We start from the raw sequence: 15,927 nt of genomic DNA, 5'->3' as shown, positions 1-15,927 counted from the left end.
TACCTGTGGATTCCTCACGGTCCCACCCACTAAAAAGTTACAAACTGAGGCATTACAGATGTGTCATGATTCTCCTATAGCTGGGCATTGAGGAGTCAAGAAGACCCAGGAGCTGCTTCAATGTTCTTTTTGGTGGCCTTCCCTTAAGAATGATGCTGAAACTTATGTATCAGCATGTCCTGTATGCACCCAAACCAAGATAACTCGAACCAAACCAGAAAGGTTTATTGATGCCCTTACCTGTTCCTTCAGCTCCTTGGTGCCCCCTTTCCCCAGATTTTATATGCTCTCCACCATCTTCTTCTGGTTACCATGTCATTATGGTAACAGTTGATTCCTTCACCAAGATGGCGCATTTTACAGCCCTAAAGAAAGTACCCATAGCCCCTGAAATGATTCGCATATTCATGCAAGATATTTTTCGCCTCCATGGCCTTCCACAAGAGATTATTTCTGATAGAGGTCCACAATATGTGTCACGATTTTGGAGAGCCTTTTGTGCTTTATTAAACATTGATGTGTCCTTGTCATCAGGGTTTCATCCACAAACCAAAGGTCAGACTGAACGTGTGAATCAGGAAGTTCAGCAATACCTAAGATGCTACTGTAACGCCATTCTAAGTAATTGGTTGGATTTTCTTGCCCTTGCTGAATTTTCCTATAATAATACAATACTTAGGGCAACCGGAGCAACACCTTTTTATTGCACCTATGGTTTCCATCCTAGGGCCTTTTCCACTATTCCTCGTACCACTTTGTCTTTTCCTGCGGTCACTTCATTTGCATGATGAATCTGCCAGATCCAGAGCCTAATCCATACCACACCTTTAGCCTCTAAACAGGCAATGAAACAGAAGGCGGATCGTCAACGTCAGAAGGCGCCTTCGTATCAAGCAGGACACAAGGTGTGGCTTTCCTCCATATCTCTGCCCTCATTGTTTTCTCAAAGCAAATTCAAACCTCGTTTTTATGGGTCCTTTCAGATACTTCAAGTGTTGAATCCTGTTGCTGTTCAACTAAAGGTGCCTCATGTTGGAGAGTGCATCCTGTTTTCCATGTGTCCCAGTTAAAACCTTTCCTTCCTGATCCATATAACCGACATTTTCAGTGACCTCCTCCCCTCTCTGTGGATGGCCATCCTGAATATGAGGTGCATGAGATCTCGGACTCTCAATGTTTTCGGAATAGACTGCAGTTTTTGATCCACTGGAAGGGTTATCCCCTCAGTGACTGCTCTTGGGAGGATGCCTCATCTGTCCATGCACCGTTTGGTTTGCCTCTTTTATTCTCATTTTCCTGACAAGCCTGGGGCCTCGGACAGGGGACCATCTATTATGCCGCCCTCTAACGCAGCGTCCCTCCTGTGCGCTGCACACCGGGCTGACACCCTGTTACTCGGAGCGACGGCATCGCCGCGGGCCGCGTTTTTGCTTTTCTGCGGCACGGTCGTATAAGCACATATCGTGCTGCCGGGTGCGCCGCTCTTTCTGCCTGCACAACTGATACCTTTTTCCCTCACTTACCTGGTATGGACTTTATTCTTTCTTCCTTTTTTCTTATTTTTCTTTCCACCTTTACTACACTTCTTCTTGTTCTGATGTCCATGTTGTTTTCTTCTTGGTGTTCCTTTTTCCCAGCGTGCCTTCTTTCTTTTCCTTTTTATACTGCTCCTTTTTTCCCATTCTTTCCTATGTGGCTTTCCCAATCCAAGATGGTGTCGCTCTTTCTTCCTGTTTGTCACTTCCTGTCTTCTAGTATATAAGCCTTTCAGTCTTGGTCTTCTTTGCGTAGCAAACACTTTTCTTGGTGGTGATCCTCGCTCCTGTTCATTGCGTTTTCTCCAGTTCCTGTTGCTCTGATTGTGATTTTTTTTCTCAATTTTTTCCCTTTTCACTCTAGTTTTTTGCTCTTTCAGGAGTTCCTGTGTAGAGGTTTTTCCCACATTTTTGTTTTTTTTTCTCTGGGACTCCTTCTGGAGGGTACAGTCTGCTTAGGCGTTTCCTGTCAAGCAGCACCGTGGCTACTAGAAAGGGTCGCCCTTATCTTGATCAGTCCAGAACTAGCAGAAGACCGGGTGCTCTTTCAAATTCTTCAATCAAAGGTGAAAAGCATTGTGCAGACCGTGACATGTATTGGCAGAGTGGAATGGAACAGAGTGGCTGTGACAAAGTTGAAGCTTAAGGTATATTCTGACGCATATACTCTGTAAAAATCAAAGATTTACTGGTAAGTGACGTGTTTTGAAACAAGCATCCTTGGGGATTAAGGAAGAGTGACCTTCCTGAGATTCTCATAAGGGTCTGTAGGAAAATGTCTCCCTGTTGCAGTTACCCCCCACTTTTTGCCTGATATTGATGCTGACTTGACTGAGAAGTGTGCTGGGACCTTGCTAACCAGGCCCCAGCACCGGTGTTCTTCACTTAAAAATGTAACATTGTTCCACAATTGGCACATCCCTGGCACACAGATAAGTCCCTTGTAAAAGGTACAAGTGGTACCAAGGGCCCTGTGACCAAGGAAGGTCCCTAAGGGCTGCAGCACATGTTGTGCCACCCTAAGGGACACCTCACCTAACACATGAACACTGCCATTGTAGATTGTGTGTGTTGGTGGGGAGAAAAAAGCAAAGTCGGCATGGCACCTCCGTCAGGATGCCATGCACACAAAATGCTGCCTGTGGCATAGGTAAGTCACCCCTCTAGCAGGCCTTATAGCCCTAAGGCAGGGTGCACTATACCACAGGTGAGGGCATAGCTGCATGAGCAATATGCCCCTACAGTGTCTAAGTCCATTCTTGGACATTGTAAGTACAGTGTGGCCATATTAAGTATATGGTCTGGGAGTTTGTCAAAACGAACTCCACAGCTCCATAATGGCTACACTGAATACTGGGAAGTTTGGTACCAAACTTCTCAGAATAATAAACCCACACTGATGCCAGTGTTGGATTTATTTAAAAAAATGCACACAGTGGGCATCTTAGAGATGCCCCCTATATTTTATCCAATCCTTCAGTGCAGGACTGACTGGTCTGTGCCATCCTGCTGCTGAGAGACGAGTTTCTAACCCCATGGGGTGAGGGCCTTTGTGCCCTCTGAGGCCAGAAACAAAGCCTGCTCTGGGTGGAGGTGCTTCACACCTCCCCCCTGCAGGAACTGTAACACCTAGCAGTGAGCCTCAAAGGCTCAGGCTTCGTGTTACAATGCCCCAGGGCACTCCAGCTAGTGGAGATGCCCGCCCCCTGGACACAGCCCCCACTTTAGGCGGCAAGTCCAGGGGAAATAATGAGAAAAACAAGGAGGCGTCACCCACCAGTCAGGACAGCCCCTAAGGTGTCCTGAGCTGAGGTGACCCCTCCCTTTAGAAATCCTCCATCTTGATTTTGGAGGATTCCCCCAATAGGAAAAGGGATGTGTCCCCCTCCCCTCAGGGAGGAGGCACAAGGAGGGTGTAGCCACCCTCAAGGACAGTAGCCATTGGCTACTGCCCCCCAGATCTTAACACACCCCTAAATTGAGTATTTAGGGGCACCCCAGAACCCAGGAAATCGGATTCCTGCAACCTGAACTATAAAGAAGGACTTCTGACCTACAAGCCTGCAGAGACGACGGAAGATGACAACTGCTTTGGCTCCAGCCCTACCTGCCTGTCTCCTGAGTCGAAAACCTGCAACCAATGACACATCCAACAGGCACCAGCGACCTCTGAAGCCTCAGAGGACTGCCCTGAATCCCAGGATCAAGAAACTCCTGTGAGCAGCGGCTCTGCTCAACAACCTGCAACAAACTTGCACCTTTTCCTAAACTTTAAAGACCTCACTCTTCCAGCCGGAAGCGTGAGACTTCACACTCTGCATCCGACGCCCCCGGCTCAAGATCCAGAGAACCAACACCACAGGGAGGACTCCACTGCGACACCGTGAGTAGCCCAAGACTACTCCCCTGGACCCCACAGCGACGCCTGCAGAGAGATTCCAGAGGCTACCCCTGACCGCAACCGCCTGTAACAAGGGACCCAAAGCCTGGACCAAGCACTGCACCTGCAGCCCCCAGGACCTGAAGGAACTGAACCTCAGTGCAGGAGTGACCCCCAAGCGACCCTCTGCCTAGTCCAGGTGGTGGCTGGCCCAAGAAGCCCCCCCTGTGCATGCCTGCACTGCAAGAGTGACCCCCGGGTCCCTGCATTGTTTCCTATACAAAACCCGACGCCTGCTTTGCACACTGCACCCGGCCGCCCCTGTACCACTGAGGGTGTGTTTTGTGTGCCTACTTGTGTTTCCCCCCCCCCCCCCCCCTCCTCCCCCAGTGCTCTACAAAAACCCCCTAGTCTGCCCCCGAGGACACAGGTACTTACCTGCTGGCAGACTGGAACCGGAGCACCCCTGTTCTCCATAGGCGCGTATGTGTTTTGGGCACCTCTTTGACCTCTGCACCTGACCGATCCTGAGCTGCTGGTGTGGTAACTTTGGGGTTGCCCTGAACCCCCAACAGTGGGCTGCCTATGCCCAGGAACTGAGATTTGTAAGTGTCTTACTTACCTCCCAATCTAACCAATACTTACCTCCCCAGAAACTGTTGATTTTTGCACTGTCAACTTTTAAAATAGCTTATTGCCATTTTAACAAAAACTGTATATGATATTGCTGTAATTCAAAGTTGCTAACTTACCTGTGTAGAGTACCTTTCATTTTATGTATTTACTTCAAATCTTGAATTTGTGGTTCTAAAAATAAGTTAAGAAAATATATTTTTCTATATAAAAACTATTGGCCTGGAGTTAAGTCTTTGAGTGTGTGTTCCTCATATATTGCCTGTGTGTGTACAACAAATTCTTAACACTACCCTCTGATAAGCCTATTGCTCGACCACACTACCACAAAATAGAGCATTAGAGTTATCTAATTTTGCCACTATCTTACCTTTTAAGGGGAACCCTTGTACTCTGTGCACACTATCTCTTACTTTGAGATAGTATATACAGAGCCAACTTCCTACATCTACTTACCTGTGTGAAGTACCTTGCATTTTATGTACTTACCTCAAATCTTGTGGTTCTAAAATAAATTAAGAAAATATATTTTTCTATATAACAACCTATTGGCCTGGAGTTAGTCTTTGAGTGTGTGTTCCTCATTTATTGCCTGTGTGTGTACAACATATGGTTAACACTACCTCTGATAAGCCTACTGCTCGACCACACTACCACAAAATAGAGCATTAGAGTTATCTAATTTTGCCACTATCTTACCTCTAAGGGGAACCCTTGGACTCTGTGCACACTATCTCTCACTTTGAGATAGTATATACAGAGCCAACTTCCTACATCTACTTACCTGTGTGAAGTACCTTGCATTTTATGTATTTACCTCAAATCTTGAATCTTGTGGTTCTAAAATAAATTAAGAAAATATATTTTTCTATATAAAAACCTATTGGCCTGGAGTTAGTCTTTGAGTGTGTGTACAACAAATGCTTAACACTACCCTCTGATAAGCCTACTGCTCGACCACACTACCACAAAATAGAACATTAGAAATTATCTAATTTTGCCATTATCTTACCTCTAAGGGGAACCCTTGGACTCTACAAACTATTTCTTACTTTGAAATAGTATATACAGAGCTAGCTTCCTACAGGGTCGGATTTTGCTTTGTGTGGTAAAGGGGGGTGTAGTTTCCTGTGATCCAGAACATGTCCCTATATCGGAGAGCGAGGAACCTCCAATGGATAGGACGGAGTAAGGACGTACACTTGGGGATAAATCCGAGGACCCAATGGGAAGTGAACAGCAGAGTGTAACCGGATATATGGAAAATGGTGCGAGTCAACTTAGCAGAAAATCTGTCTGAATGAGAGACTGGGTGATTTCACCACATTTAGTTGTTCCATGCGTTGTCATGCGTTAATGTTTCTGTTTTCAATGGTCTTGTGCTATTTTGCCTGTATCTTTATATGTGAATGGCCACAATCTTTGTTTTGTTTGTTGTATCTGTTGTGTGTATCTCAAGCCGAGCTGTCTGCATGCGGCTCTAATTCGTGAAATGGGGAGCCTCGATAGTGTGCGGACCCGTGGTCTTAACTATGCAGACATTTGCATGTCCACCTAGGGAGATTTGTCCACAGCTTTGCTAAGCTTTACTGAGTGACTCCAAAGCAGGTACAGAGTTCTGGACAACTTGTTTGCAAACAGGGAGGCAACCTGCTTACATAGTGATTCTGTCTGTACCCTTGGTTCCATGTTTCAAGGGTTGGCATATCTTGCTATTTTATTTTACTATTTATGAATATCAAGAAAATCATACGATAGAGAAGGAAAATGTACTTACTTCTAATACTTATTTTTCGGCAGGGATATTTTCTCTGAATATATACATAAATCTTGCCTCCCTGTGAACCAGGATCGTGGTAGCTCGGCTGACTCCCTCCTGCTGATAGGGCAGCTTCTAGATTTCTTAACGTCACAGGGCAATTTTTTACTCTTGTTCAGTGTAGCCATAGGAACAACATCACTCACATTTTTGCCTTCTAAAAATATACTGCTAAAGTGGGCTTTTCAAACCAAAAGTACTTTATCTTGACTGTTTGCTAAAAGCTAATATATTTTTAAAGGCTCCTATTGGCATGTTTACTTGTTTGAGCGAATACCAATGATGGAGAGTTAGGATTACAAGTAACTTTTCTGTCTCCTCCCTGAATCAGTAACTAAAGTATCTGGTAGAAACTTTTAGCCATAGATTTCTTACCTTTGAATTTCCCCAGGCGTCAGACTGGATCCAGAAGATTTTTTGTGAACAATACCCCTGCACGTCAGTAAGTGGTGTTGATCGGCTCCACACTGGAAGTGACATCCTCACCACCTATGTAGGTGCCTCCTTTGCGCTCTGATGTCAGCTCTTTTCTTTCCATGCCAGTCAGCGGAGATCCAGAGAAGAGCTACCTCTCGGTCACTTTTTGGCAGGATTTTTTAATGTTCTGTTGAGCTTTTTTGAGTTTTTTTTCCTCCGGTGTGTAGAGGAATGTCTACGAGGAAGACATGATTTAAACCATGTGGCGCCTGTCACTGCACCATGCTGGTTACTGATTCACACCTTGTGTGTCTGTGATGTCTGAAGCACGACCATGACTCCAAGTCCTCTTCGTCCCATTCAAAGTCTTCGGGACTCTCAGGTAAGAGGCACAAAAAATACAAGAAGTTGAAGCATGCTTTGACTTTTCGTCAGCCGTCGCGACGAAGGAGCATCGGCATTCGAGGCATTGGTCTTTAGAGTGCACACCAAGCCATACTCGGCGCCCCTTTATCTCTCCGCCCTCTGCTTTACCGGGAGTCAGAACAACCGGAGCTCTACTCAAAGAGTTCTGCGACACAATGCACCTCGTTTTTAAGTGGGCCGACACCTCTGGAGCGTCTTCGAGCCCCTTGAGGTAAGAGGGGGCCTCATTTGGTTCAGTGCTGGCGGCTTTGGCCCTGATGGTCCCCATAGATCTGAAATGTCTCCAAGTCCACAGATAGGCGTTCAAGATTCGGATCTCCGCAACACAGCACAAGATATAGATCTCCCCATAGGTCAACTACCAGATCTAGACACTCATCAGTCCAGATCTCACAAAAGATATAGGAGCCTTTTCTAGTCCAAACATCTCATTCTTCAATAAGAGATTATTCACCCAAACTCTCTAATTCACCGCCGGCAAGATTTTCTTTGGTGGGGAACCTAATTTTTAATGATGTTCTTGTTAGAGGAGCAATAAAACTGAACATTGACATTGCTTCTCCTCCTATTTAGTCTTCAGTCATATTTGAAACACTCCACCATAGAACGGCGTCTAGACCTCTATTTCCTCTGGTACCGGGTCTGCTGGAAGCAGCCATGCACATCTTTCTTACACCTGCCTCGGTACGAGCTGTGCCTTCACGTATCCTCAAAAAACACAAGGCCCCCTAACAGGATCTGCTTTTCCTACGAGCTAATCGTCCTCCGGATTTGTGACAGTTGCAGTTCCAAGAAAAACTCAAGAAACGACCTCTTCTTCAACTGTGCCTCCAGACAAAGACAGTAAAAACACTGATTCCTTAGGCAAGAAAATGTGTAACACCTCCGCATCTTGCATGAAAGTTCTCAGCTCCTCAGATATGGGGGGTGATAACTGAGCTATGTGGGACTCTTTGTCTAAGTTTACGGAAAAACTATCTAAGAGGGACAGGCAGGATTTTCAAGAGATTCTGGAAGAGGGTGGTCTTGTAGCAAACCAGATCATCAGTGCTGCTGCTGATACATCAGACCTTGCAGCTCATGGATACGTGCATGGAACTTGTGCAAGACACTCATCTTGACTCCGGCTCACGGGTTTCGAAACTGAGGCACAGCAGGGGATATTAATTCTTCCTTTTACAAGCACGTCTCTATTTGGAACACATGCAGATGATGAGATGGTGAAAATAAAGTCTGAACTAGATAGCGGTGGGACTCGAGAAGCGTAAGGAGCTTAGACACAAAGTCAACCCCTATGACCGCAGGCCATACCAGCAGAGGGTTCAAACCCCTCACTGGTTACAACATTCACAACAGCTATCTAGGTCACACTACCATCCTCAAAGACAAGGAAGAGGAACACCTCATCCTTTAAACTCCTTTGCTAAAGACCAACCAAAACAATGAGCTGTTGCTTCCCCTGTCCCTGTATCCCGCTTCGTTAGGGAGGAGCATTACAAAACACATAAACAAGTGGAGAAGAATAACAAGTGACATGGATATCGAACATTGTTCAAAATGGCTACTCTATCAGGTTCAAATCCTCTCCTCCTGCTGTCCCTCCAAAAGTAACATTGTCTCATCTACAGAGCCTGTGGTGAAATGAAGTAAGCACACTACTCCAAAAAGAAGCCATAGAAGAGGTTTCAGTTCCCCAACAGGAGAGAGGGATATATTCACCCTATTTTCTGGTTTAAAAAAAAGTCTAACTCAAGAGTACAGGCCAACCCTAGACTTGCAACTTTTAAACAAGTACATCCACAAGGAGATATTCAGGATGCTGCATCTTCACCTGATTTACCCACAGTTACATCAGAGGGATTGGATGTGCTCCATAGATCTTCAGGATGCATACTTCTACATTCCAATAGCCAGGAAAGATCAGAAGTTTCTCCGCTTCAGAGTGGGATCCAAGCACTACCAGGACAAAGTGTTGCCTTTCGGGCTCATATCAGCTCCTCGGACATTCTCGAAGTGCATGGCAATAGTAGCTGCATACCTGAGGAAGCAGAATTTTTTTGTCTATCCATATCTGGACGATTGGCTTATCAAGAGCTCCTCTCCAGGACTAACTCAACAACATTATCAGGTCTGCCTAGAGATTCTGCGAGACCTGGGATTGCAAAAATCCAGAAACATACTGACTGAACGGCTTCACCACTAAGGGGCAACTTTGGATATAAAGCTCGCAAAAATGTAACCTTCGGAGGAGGGGTTATCCTCAATCAACATGAAATGTCGCAAACTTCTACAGACTTCTGGTCCATCAGCTAGACAAGTAGCGTTGTTACTGGGATCAATGGCTTCCTGCTTCTTCATTGTCCCCAATGCCCCACTGCACATGAGACCGCTACAACAAGCACTGGAAGATCAGTGGTCTCAGTATTACACAGACTGATCACAGATGCTTTCCTCCGGGGTTTGGGGAGCTCAAAAGGGGTCTCTGCAAGTTCAAGGCTTGTAGTCAGACAAGGAACAGCTCTGTCATATAAACATGCTAGAACTCAGGGCAGTCCATCTACCGCTGAAGCCTCTCTATCCATCCATAGAGATGAACTCTCTTCTCATTCAAACTGACAGCACAACCACAATGCATTATCTGAACAAACAGGGAGGGACTCAATAACACCCCCCTATCTCTAAAGGCACAACCCATCTGGAAATGGCTACTAGCTGAAGACTTAACAATCTCGGCTGTTCACCTACCAGGATCTCTGAACACCTACAAGCTGACTCTTTAAGCCGCACCTACACAGAAGCTCACAACTGAGTTCTAAACGATGATGTCACTCAAGCTATTTTTCAGAAATGTGGGCAACCGCAAATAGACCTGTTTGCAGACGAGACAAACAAAACAATGCCCAGACTTGGCATCCAGGTTCTACCAACCAGGGACAAAGGGGAATGCCCTTTTGATAAGCTGGTCAGGAACTTTTCTGTATGCATTTCCCCCCAACGGTCAGCAACAAGTTCTACAGAGCCAGGACCAGAATAATCCTGATAGCCCCAGAATGGCTTGGCCAGTGGTGGTATATGGACTCTTTTCACCCATCAGAAAGACCACACAGGAGACTGCAGTGCAGAACGGATCTCCTACACCCCCACCTTCCCTCGCTGAGCTTGACAGCCTGGCTTCTGAATTCGTTTGATATGGGCATCTAGGTCTGTCTCAGGAGTGCATGGACATTCTAAAAGAATCAAAACAACCTTCTACTATAAGTTATTATTCCTTTAAATGGAAAAGGTTTGACATGTGGTGTATTCGGAATGATTGCCATCCAATTCTAGGACAAGAGGAGGTTATATTAGAGTACCTCCTTCATCTAGCAAAATTGGGATTACAGTTTTCTTCTATTAAGGTACACTTGTCAGCAGTTACAGTTTATACAAAATCACCTTCCCGTGTTTCCTCCGCTACATTCCCCCCTCCTTGGGAGTTGAACCACGTACTTTCAAAACACATGGGTCAACCCTTTGAACCAATACATAAGTCTTCTTTACAGCATCTAACCTGGAAGGCTGCTTTCCTAGTAGCAATTACTTTGGCATGCAGAGTCAGCGAGATTCAGTCTCTCTGTGCCTAAGAGTCTTACAATGTTTTTCATGCCAACAGGGTTGTGATGCGGACTCATCCCAGTTTTTGCACCATGGTAGTGTCTGGGTTTCATATTAATCAGACAGTTTCACTTCCTACGTTCTTTCCTAATCTGTCTACACCAGCGGAGCCTTACACTCTCTAGATCTAAAGAGTTCTCAGACTTTACCTGGACAAAACCAAGGACATCAGACAGTCTGATTGCTTTTTTGTTAACTATGGCCTTATGAGGATGGGCATTGCTTCTTCTAAACAAACCATCTCCAGATGGACAGTTTCTTGTATTATGTTCACTTATCACTTAGCTAAGCAATTGTCTGCCAGGCCCAAAGCTCACGCTACAAGGGGCACGGCGGTAACAGCAGCCAACTAAAGAATGTCTCTATCTCCGAAATCTGCAAAGCTGCCACTTGGAGATCAGTGCATACTTTCACAAGGCATTACTGTCTAGATTCAGATACTAAGACAGACACCCAAGTAGGGCAGGCCTCCTTAAGGGACCTCTTTAAATAAACATGTCAACTTATTTAGCTTGTTCTTCGTCCGCAGGGGTGTGAGATGGGCTTGTACCCTTTTCAGTGCTTATGACTATTAATGAGGATCTCCTGGAAGAGAAGGATATGTTACTTACTTATAATCCTGGTTCTCTTCCAGAGGAATCCTCATCAAAGACATAAGCAACCCGTTTGTAGTGTGCATTTCCATATATCACCATAAAAAAATACTCACCTGTCACCTCACTCTCACCTCTGGGGCATGATAGGATACTGGAGGTCTTAAAGGCACGGTGGCAGTATTCTTTGATTGTGTTTTAATGCAGCTTTTGGCCAACACTGCCTGTGCATTCCCTTACAGTTTTATCTTCAATAAAGGCTGTGTTTTCCACTCTTCGCTCTTTCCTTTCTGATTTACAGAAATGTTTTAGTCTGGTGAGATATTAATTAACGAAAACCTTAATGTAAATAAGAAATTTTTAGCCTTTAATATAGGCTGCATAAATATATGTAAATACACGTGTATATATATATATATATATATATATATATATATATATATATATATATATATGTGTGTGTGTATATATATATATATATATACTTTTAAAATTATAGATTAATATTTTTGGGCTACATATATATATTTATATTATATATATTTGTTATGTGCTCCGGGGTCCCTGCATGTGGGTGGGAATATTCAGTGCTTATGACTATTGATGACGATTTCCCTGGAAGAGAACTAGGATTACAGGTAAGTAACTTATCCATCCCTTTCAAGGCCCTAGTTTGGACACACCAGTGTCCGTGCATGGCTCTGCTCTCCTGGTGTGGGAAGTCATGAAAAGTAACTGATGTCAGTGCACCGAGGTCGCACCTATATAGGTGACATGGACATTACTTCAGCAAGGGTACATCTCACAAAAAAATCTTTCAGATCCAGACTGACGTTTGGGCAAATTCAAAGGTAAGGAATCTGTGGCTAGATACTGTCTCTACCAGATAAGGTGTTACCAAAGGTCACATGTTGGTTTCTGTCTCCTTCTCCTTGACTCTGTAAAACTGACTTCACAGTCATCTAAGCTGCGTATTTCGTAACAGACAAGCGAGCCCAAACCACCCTACCCTAGGAAAACTACTGGGCATGTATGAACTAGTAACATACAACAAGACCAGAAAAATAGTTTAGGTCTTATTTTTATTTTCACAAGGGACATTGTAAACACGAATTAGTGCTATTTAAAGATGACCCAGCTTATTTAGCTAAAAATAAAAATGATGCATGCATAATATGAGTCTCCACTTGTTCCATAAAACCTTATGCCTAAAAACGGATTTACTTTCCGGTGCATCAGCTTTTGTTCGTTCTTCCGGCCATAATTGGAAGATTAGGTAGATCCCTGCTATAAGTTAGCACCGAATAGCAGTGGATGTATGAGTTTTTTTGGGTTCAGATTTCAAAGTACTTTGCCTTGTTTACTTGCATAGTCATTGTTTTGTCATGAACTGACGTTTTTTTACCAGACGTGATAGGTGGATAAACCGAATCTTTTGAAACAGACTTATATTTTGTTTTCAGCCTAGTGATGCCAGCAAGACATTGCAAACAGTGAATATTGATATTTCCTACAAAGACCAATGACTTGAAGAATGAAAACGTTTTTTAAACCCTCAGACGTACATATTATAGAAATCGGGTTACAGGGCTTAGATTACCTTCTTTCGTTTGTGAGGTCTAACACTTGGTTGTAATAATTCTTATTCACGATTTCAAAAAGTTGTTGACACCTTGGCGAATATGTAGTTTTGCCTCATTAGTTAAACGTAGTGTAAAGTATTTGTTACTATAGGATTCCTGTGCTGTGCTTCAAGAGAAACTGTTCCTGTGCAATGAGATCACTTTGACCTATGACCCTACTAAACTTTTATGTTCCACATGTCACTGCAAAAAATGAAGCATCAATACACAAAAAATAACTGGAAAGATTCTTCTTTTCATTTTAGTTTCACCAATTCCGATGGCCGCTGTCCAGGGATGCTGAGCCCTGAGTGCTTCACTGCTGGGACTTACAAACTGCGATTTGAAACAGGAGAATTTTGGAAACAGTTGGAGCAGACCAGCTTCTACCCATATGTAGAGGTATTTCAGTCAATTGCATATATCTTTTGCAAACATATCTTAGTTATAAGCGTTTAGAAGATTGTAACAGCGCACTGATTAAAAAGAAACCATGTCTTCTCGCTACACAGTGGTGCACCTCACAGCTTTCTTTACAGTGTTATAAAGCTCTGTACATATGCTTCTGGGCTTGAGGTCTCCCATTAGGCACTAATGACTCGACAACAAAGCAACAGTTAAATGAGTGAAACATAGCTCGTTACATCAGGTACAAATCCATATAGTGAGCAAAGATGCTTCAAGGATTAACAACCACCTCAGGCCAAGCAGTGAGCTAAACTGCAGTGTCCTTCGGTACTCGTTCCACACACATTATACTTCACGTACATCCATAACATGGTCTAACCGGCCACTTTCCAGTATAATCTAATTTATCATTACAAAACGCTTTGAATTCACAGATCACTAACTGACCACAGACAAGAGATGTATCAAACGGTTAATGCAGGTACATTTTGGAGTCAGGCGTTGCTACGTTTCCAAGTTACACCTGCATACATTCAAAGTGACGGATTATTGTTGGAGAATTCAGCTAGCCAGCCCACATGTGTATGGATGCTTTGTTTTTTTCTATAGTTAAACAATATGGAGTTATTTGGCCCCTTATTTAATTATAGAGTTTTCGAGACTGTACATCAAAAAGCAAAACATTCACCCATCACAAGACACTTAAGTAGATGCATTCACTTAGCGTTGGAACATACCCATTCACGGTACTGAGAGCACATCTCCAAAAACGGAATCAGACCGATAGAAGCCTCGGGACCGTTTGGAAAGTCATGCCTCGGCCACATAAAACCATACAATACTAGTGGCAGACTGTGTGCATAGAGTTGATGCTGACATAGTTAATTAAATGGTACAGTAATGGAGTAATGATTAAAAAAGCTGTACATGCACACATGCCTAGTAGAAAAAACACTTGTATGCATGTTAAGGCCTCTCATTGAATGATACATGTTTATTTGTGTCCCTTATTAGCTATAAGCAGCGTTGTACTGTAGAGCAGAATGGGGAGGGAGATGTATAAATGATCTGTGACTGTTCCATGCGTCTTTGTCCATTTTGCATTATTAAACCATTTAATAGAAAGATTTGGATGGCTTGTGGCCAAAGAAGCAGTAGGTTGGTGCCTGATTAGTTTTTAGGATCAATGTCATACTCATTGTGGCATTATTTTCAGGTGTTTTTTCCTATTAAGTTTGGCCAGAGCAACAAGGTGGTGCTCACCAGTGGAGTTCAATTTGGTTGGTAGCCAGACGTTTTGTTGTCCCTGCTGAAATATTACAAAGCTGTTTGCATCACACAGATCGCCTCTTCAGGGCTGTGACTCTTGTAATGGAATTTCCATGTGGCGCTTGTCAAAGCTAGACAAGCTGCCTTGAAGCTCAGCGAACAACAGAAGTTCGGGACTATTTTGTTTATAGGTAAAATGATTTTCAGATCTCATGCAGATGACTGGATGGGCTACAGAAAGCCAGAATTAGAAACTGTACTCTATCATGGAGAGAACACTAGATCCCACTGTAGATCTTCTTCAGAGAGGGGCTATAGTCTGCAGCACGTTTAGAAACCATTATGGCACATTCTTAACAGCAGCGAAAATCCTCCTACCATTAGAGTGGACAATCTGAGATTATAGGATGCCTTCAGACTTAGAGCAGAAAGTTGCCAGCTACGACTCCCACTTGGAGAGGGGAGCATTGTGAAACACCTAAATGAGTGACAAGATAGTACAAAAGACAAACTAATATTGTAAAACATGGCTATGTACTAAGGTTGAGGTTGCCACCTATTAGCTGAACAAGCTCATTCAATACATTTGAGACTTGGGAGAGTGCCAGAGCTAAACAAAAGCATCTCCCCCGGATACCTCCTGGTGCACTAGAGTGGTCCATAGAAAATATAAAGGTCACTCTGGGCATAACACCAATGATAAGTGATTGAAGGCAGACTTGTGGATTGCTACAATGGCTGTAGTAGTAGGAGAAATCTCATATCTTCTGGTTAGAAAATTATTGTTACACTATTGTAGAAGATACAATATCAGGATGCATTGATGGACACAAACACACTAAAAGTTGTCCTTCAGTAGAAAGATTTATCATCCTTGAGAAAACTATTTCTTGTTCAAGACCTCATCCAGTGGAATGTGTCGAACTGCGCCTGTGGGTACTTCATGTTGCAGTCAGTACCAACAGGTCTTATCCAAGACTAATTTTTTAGGACTCCTTATGAGATATGGGTCTCACTTTGGGAAGGTGGGTTCCTAGGAGTAAAGGTCTGACACCTCTGTCCCGTTGATTAATAAACAGCAGGATCTCAAGTTAGATTGGCCTTCCTTGCTCTCCTTAGATGCATGCTCTGGATTTCTTACTGTGCTGACATCAGTCCTGAAGTTGATTAA

At 43.8% G+C, this 15,927-nt stretch overlaps 1 protein-coding gene across 1 annotated transcript in view; it reads left to right on the top strand.

The window, feature by feature from the left end:
- Positions 1–15,927, top strand: part of LOC138267920 (cadherin-1-like) — a 165,113-nt gene that overhangs the window by 110,433 nt on the left and 38,753 nt on the right. The window contains exon 7 of the mRNA XM_069217189.1: positions 13,346–13,481. Within this exon, the coding sequence (XP_069073290.1) occupies positions 13,346–13,481 (136 nt within the window). The remainder of the gene's footprint in view (positions 1–13,345; positions 13,482–15,927) is intronic.

The sequence above is a fragment of the Pleurodeles waltl genome, chromosome 12, assembly GCF_031143425.1.
Source record: "Pleurodeles waltl isolate 20211129_DDA chromosome 12, aPleWal1.hap1.20221129, whole genome shotgun sequence".
Lineage (NCBI taxonomy): Eukaryota > Metazoa > Chordata > Amphibia > Caudata > Salamandridae > Pleurodeles > Pleurodeles waltl.
This window is presented reverse-complemented; position numbering and strand designations above follow the sequence as displayed.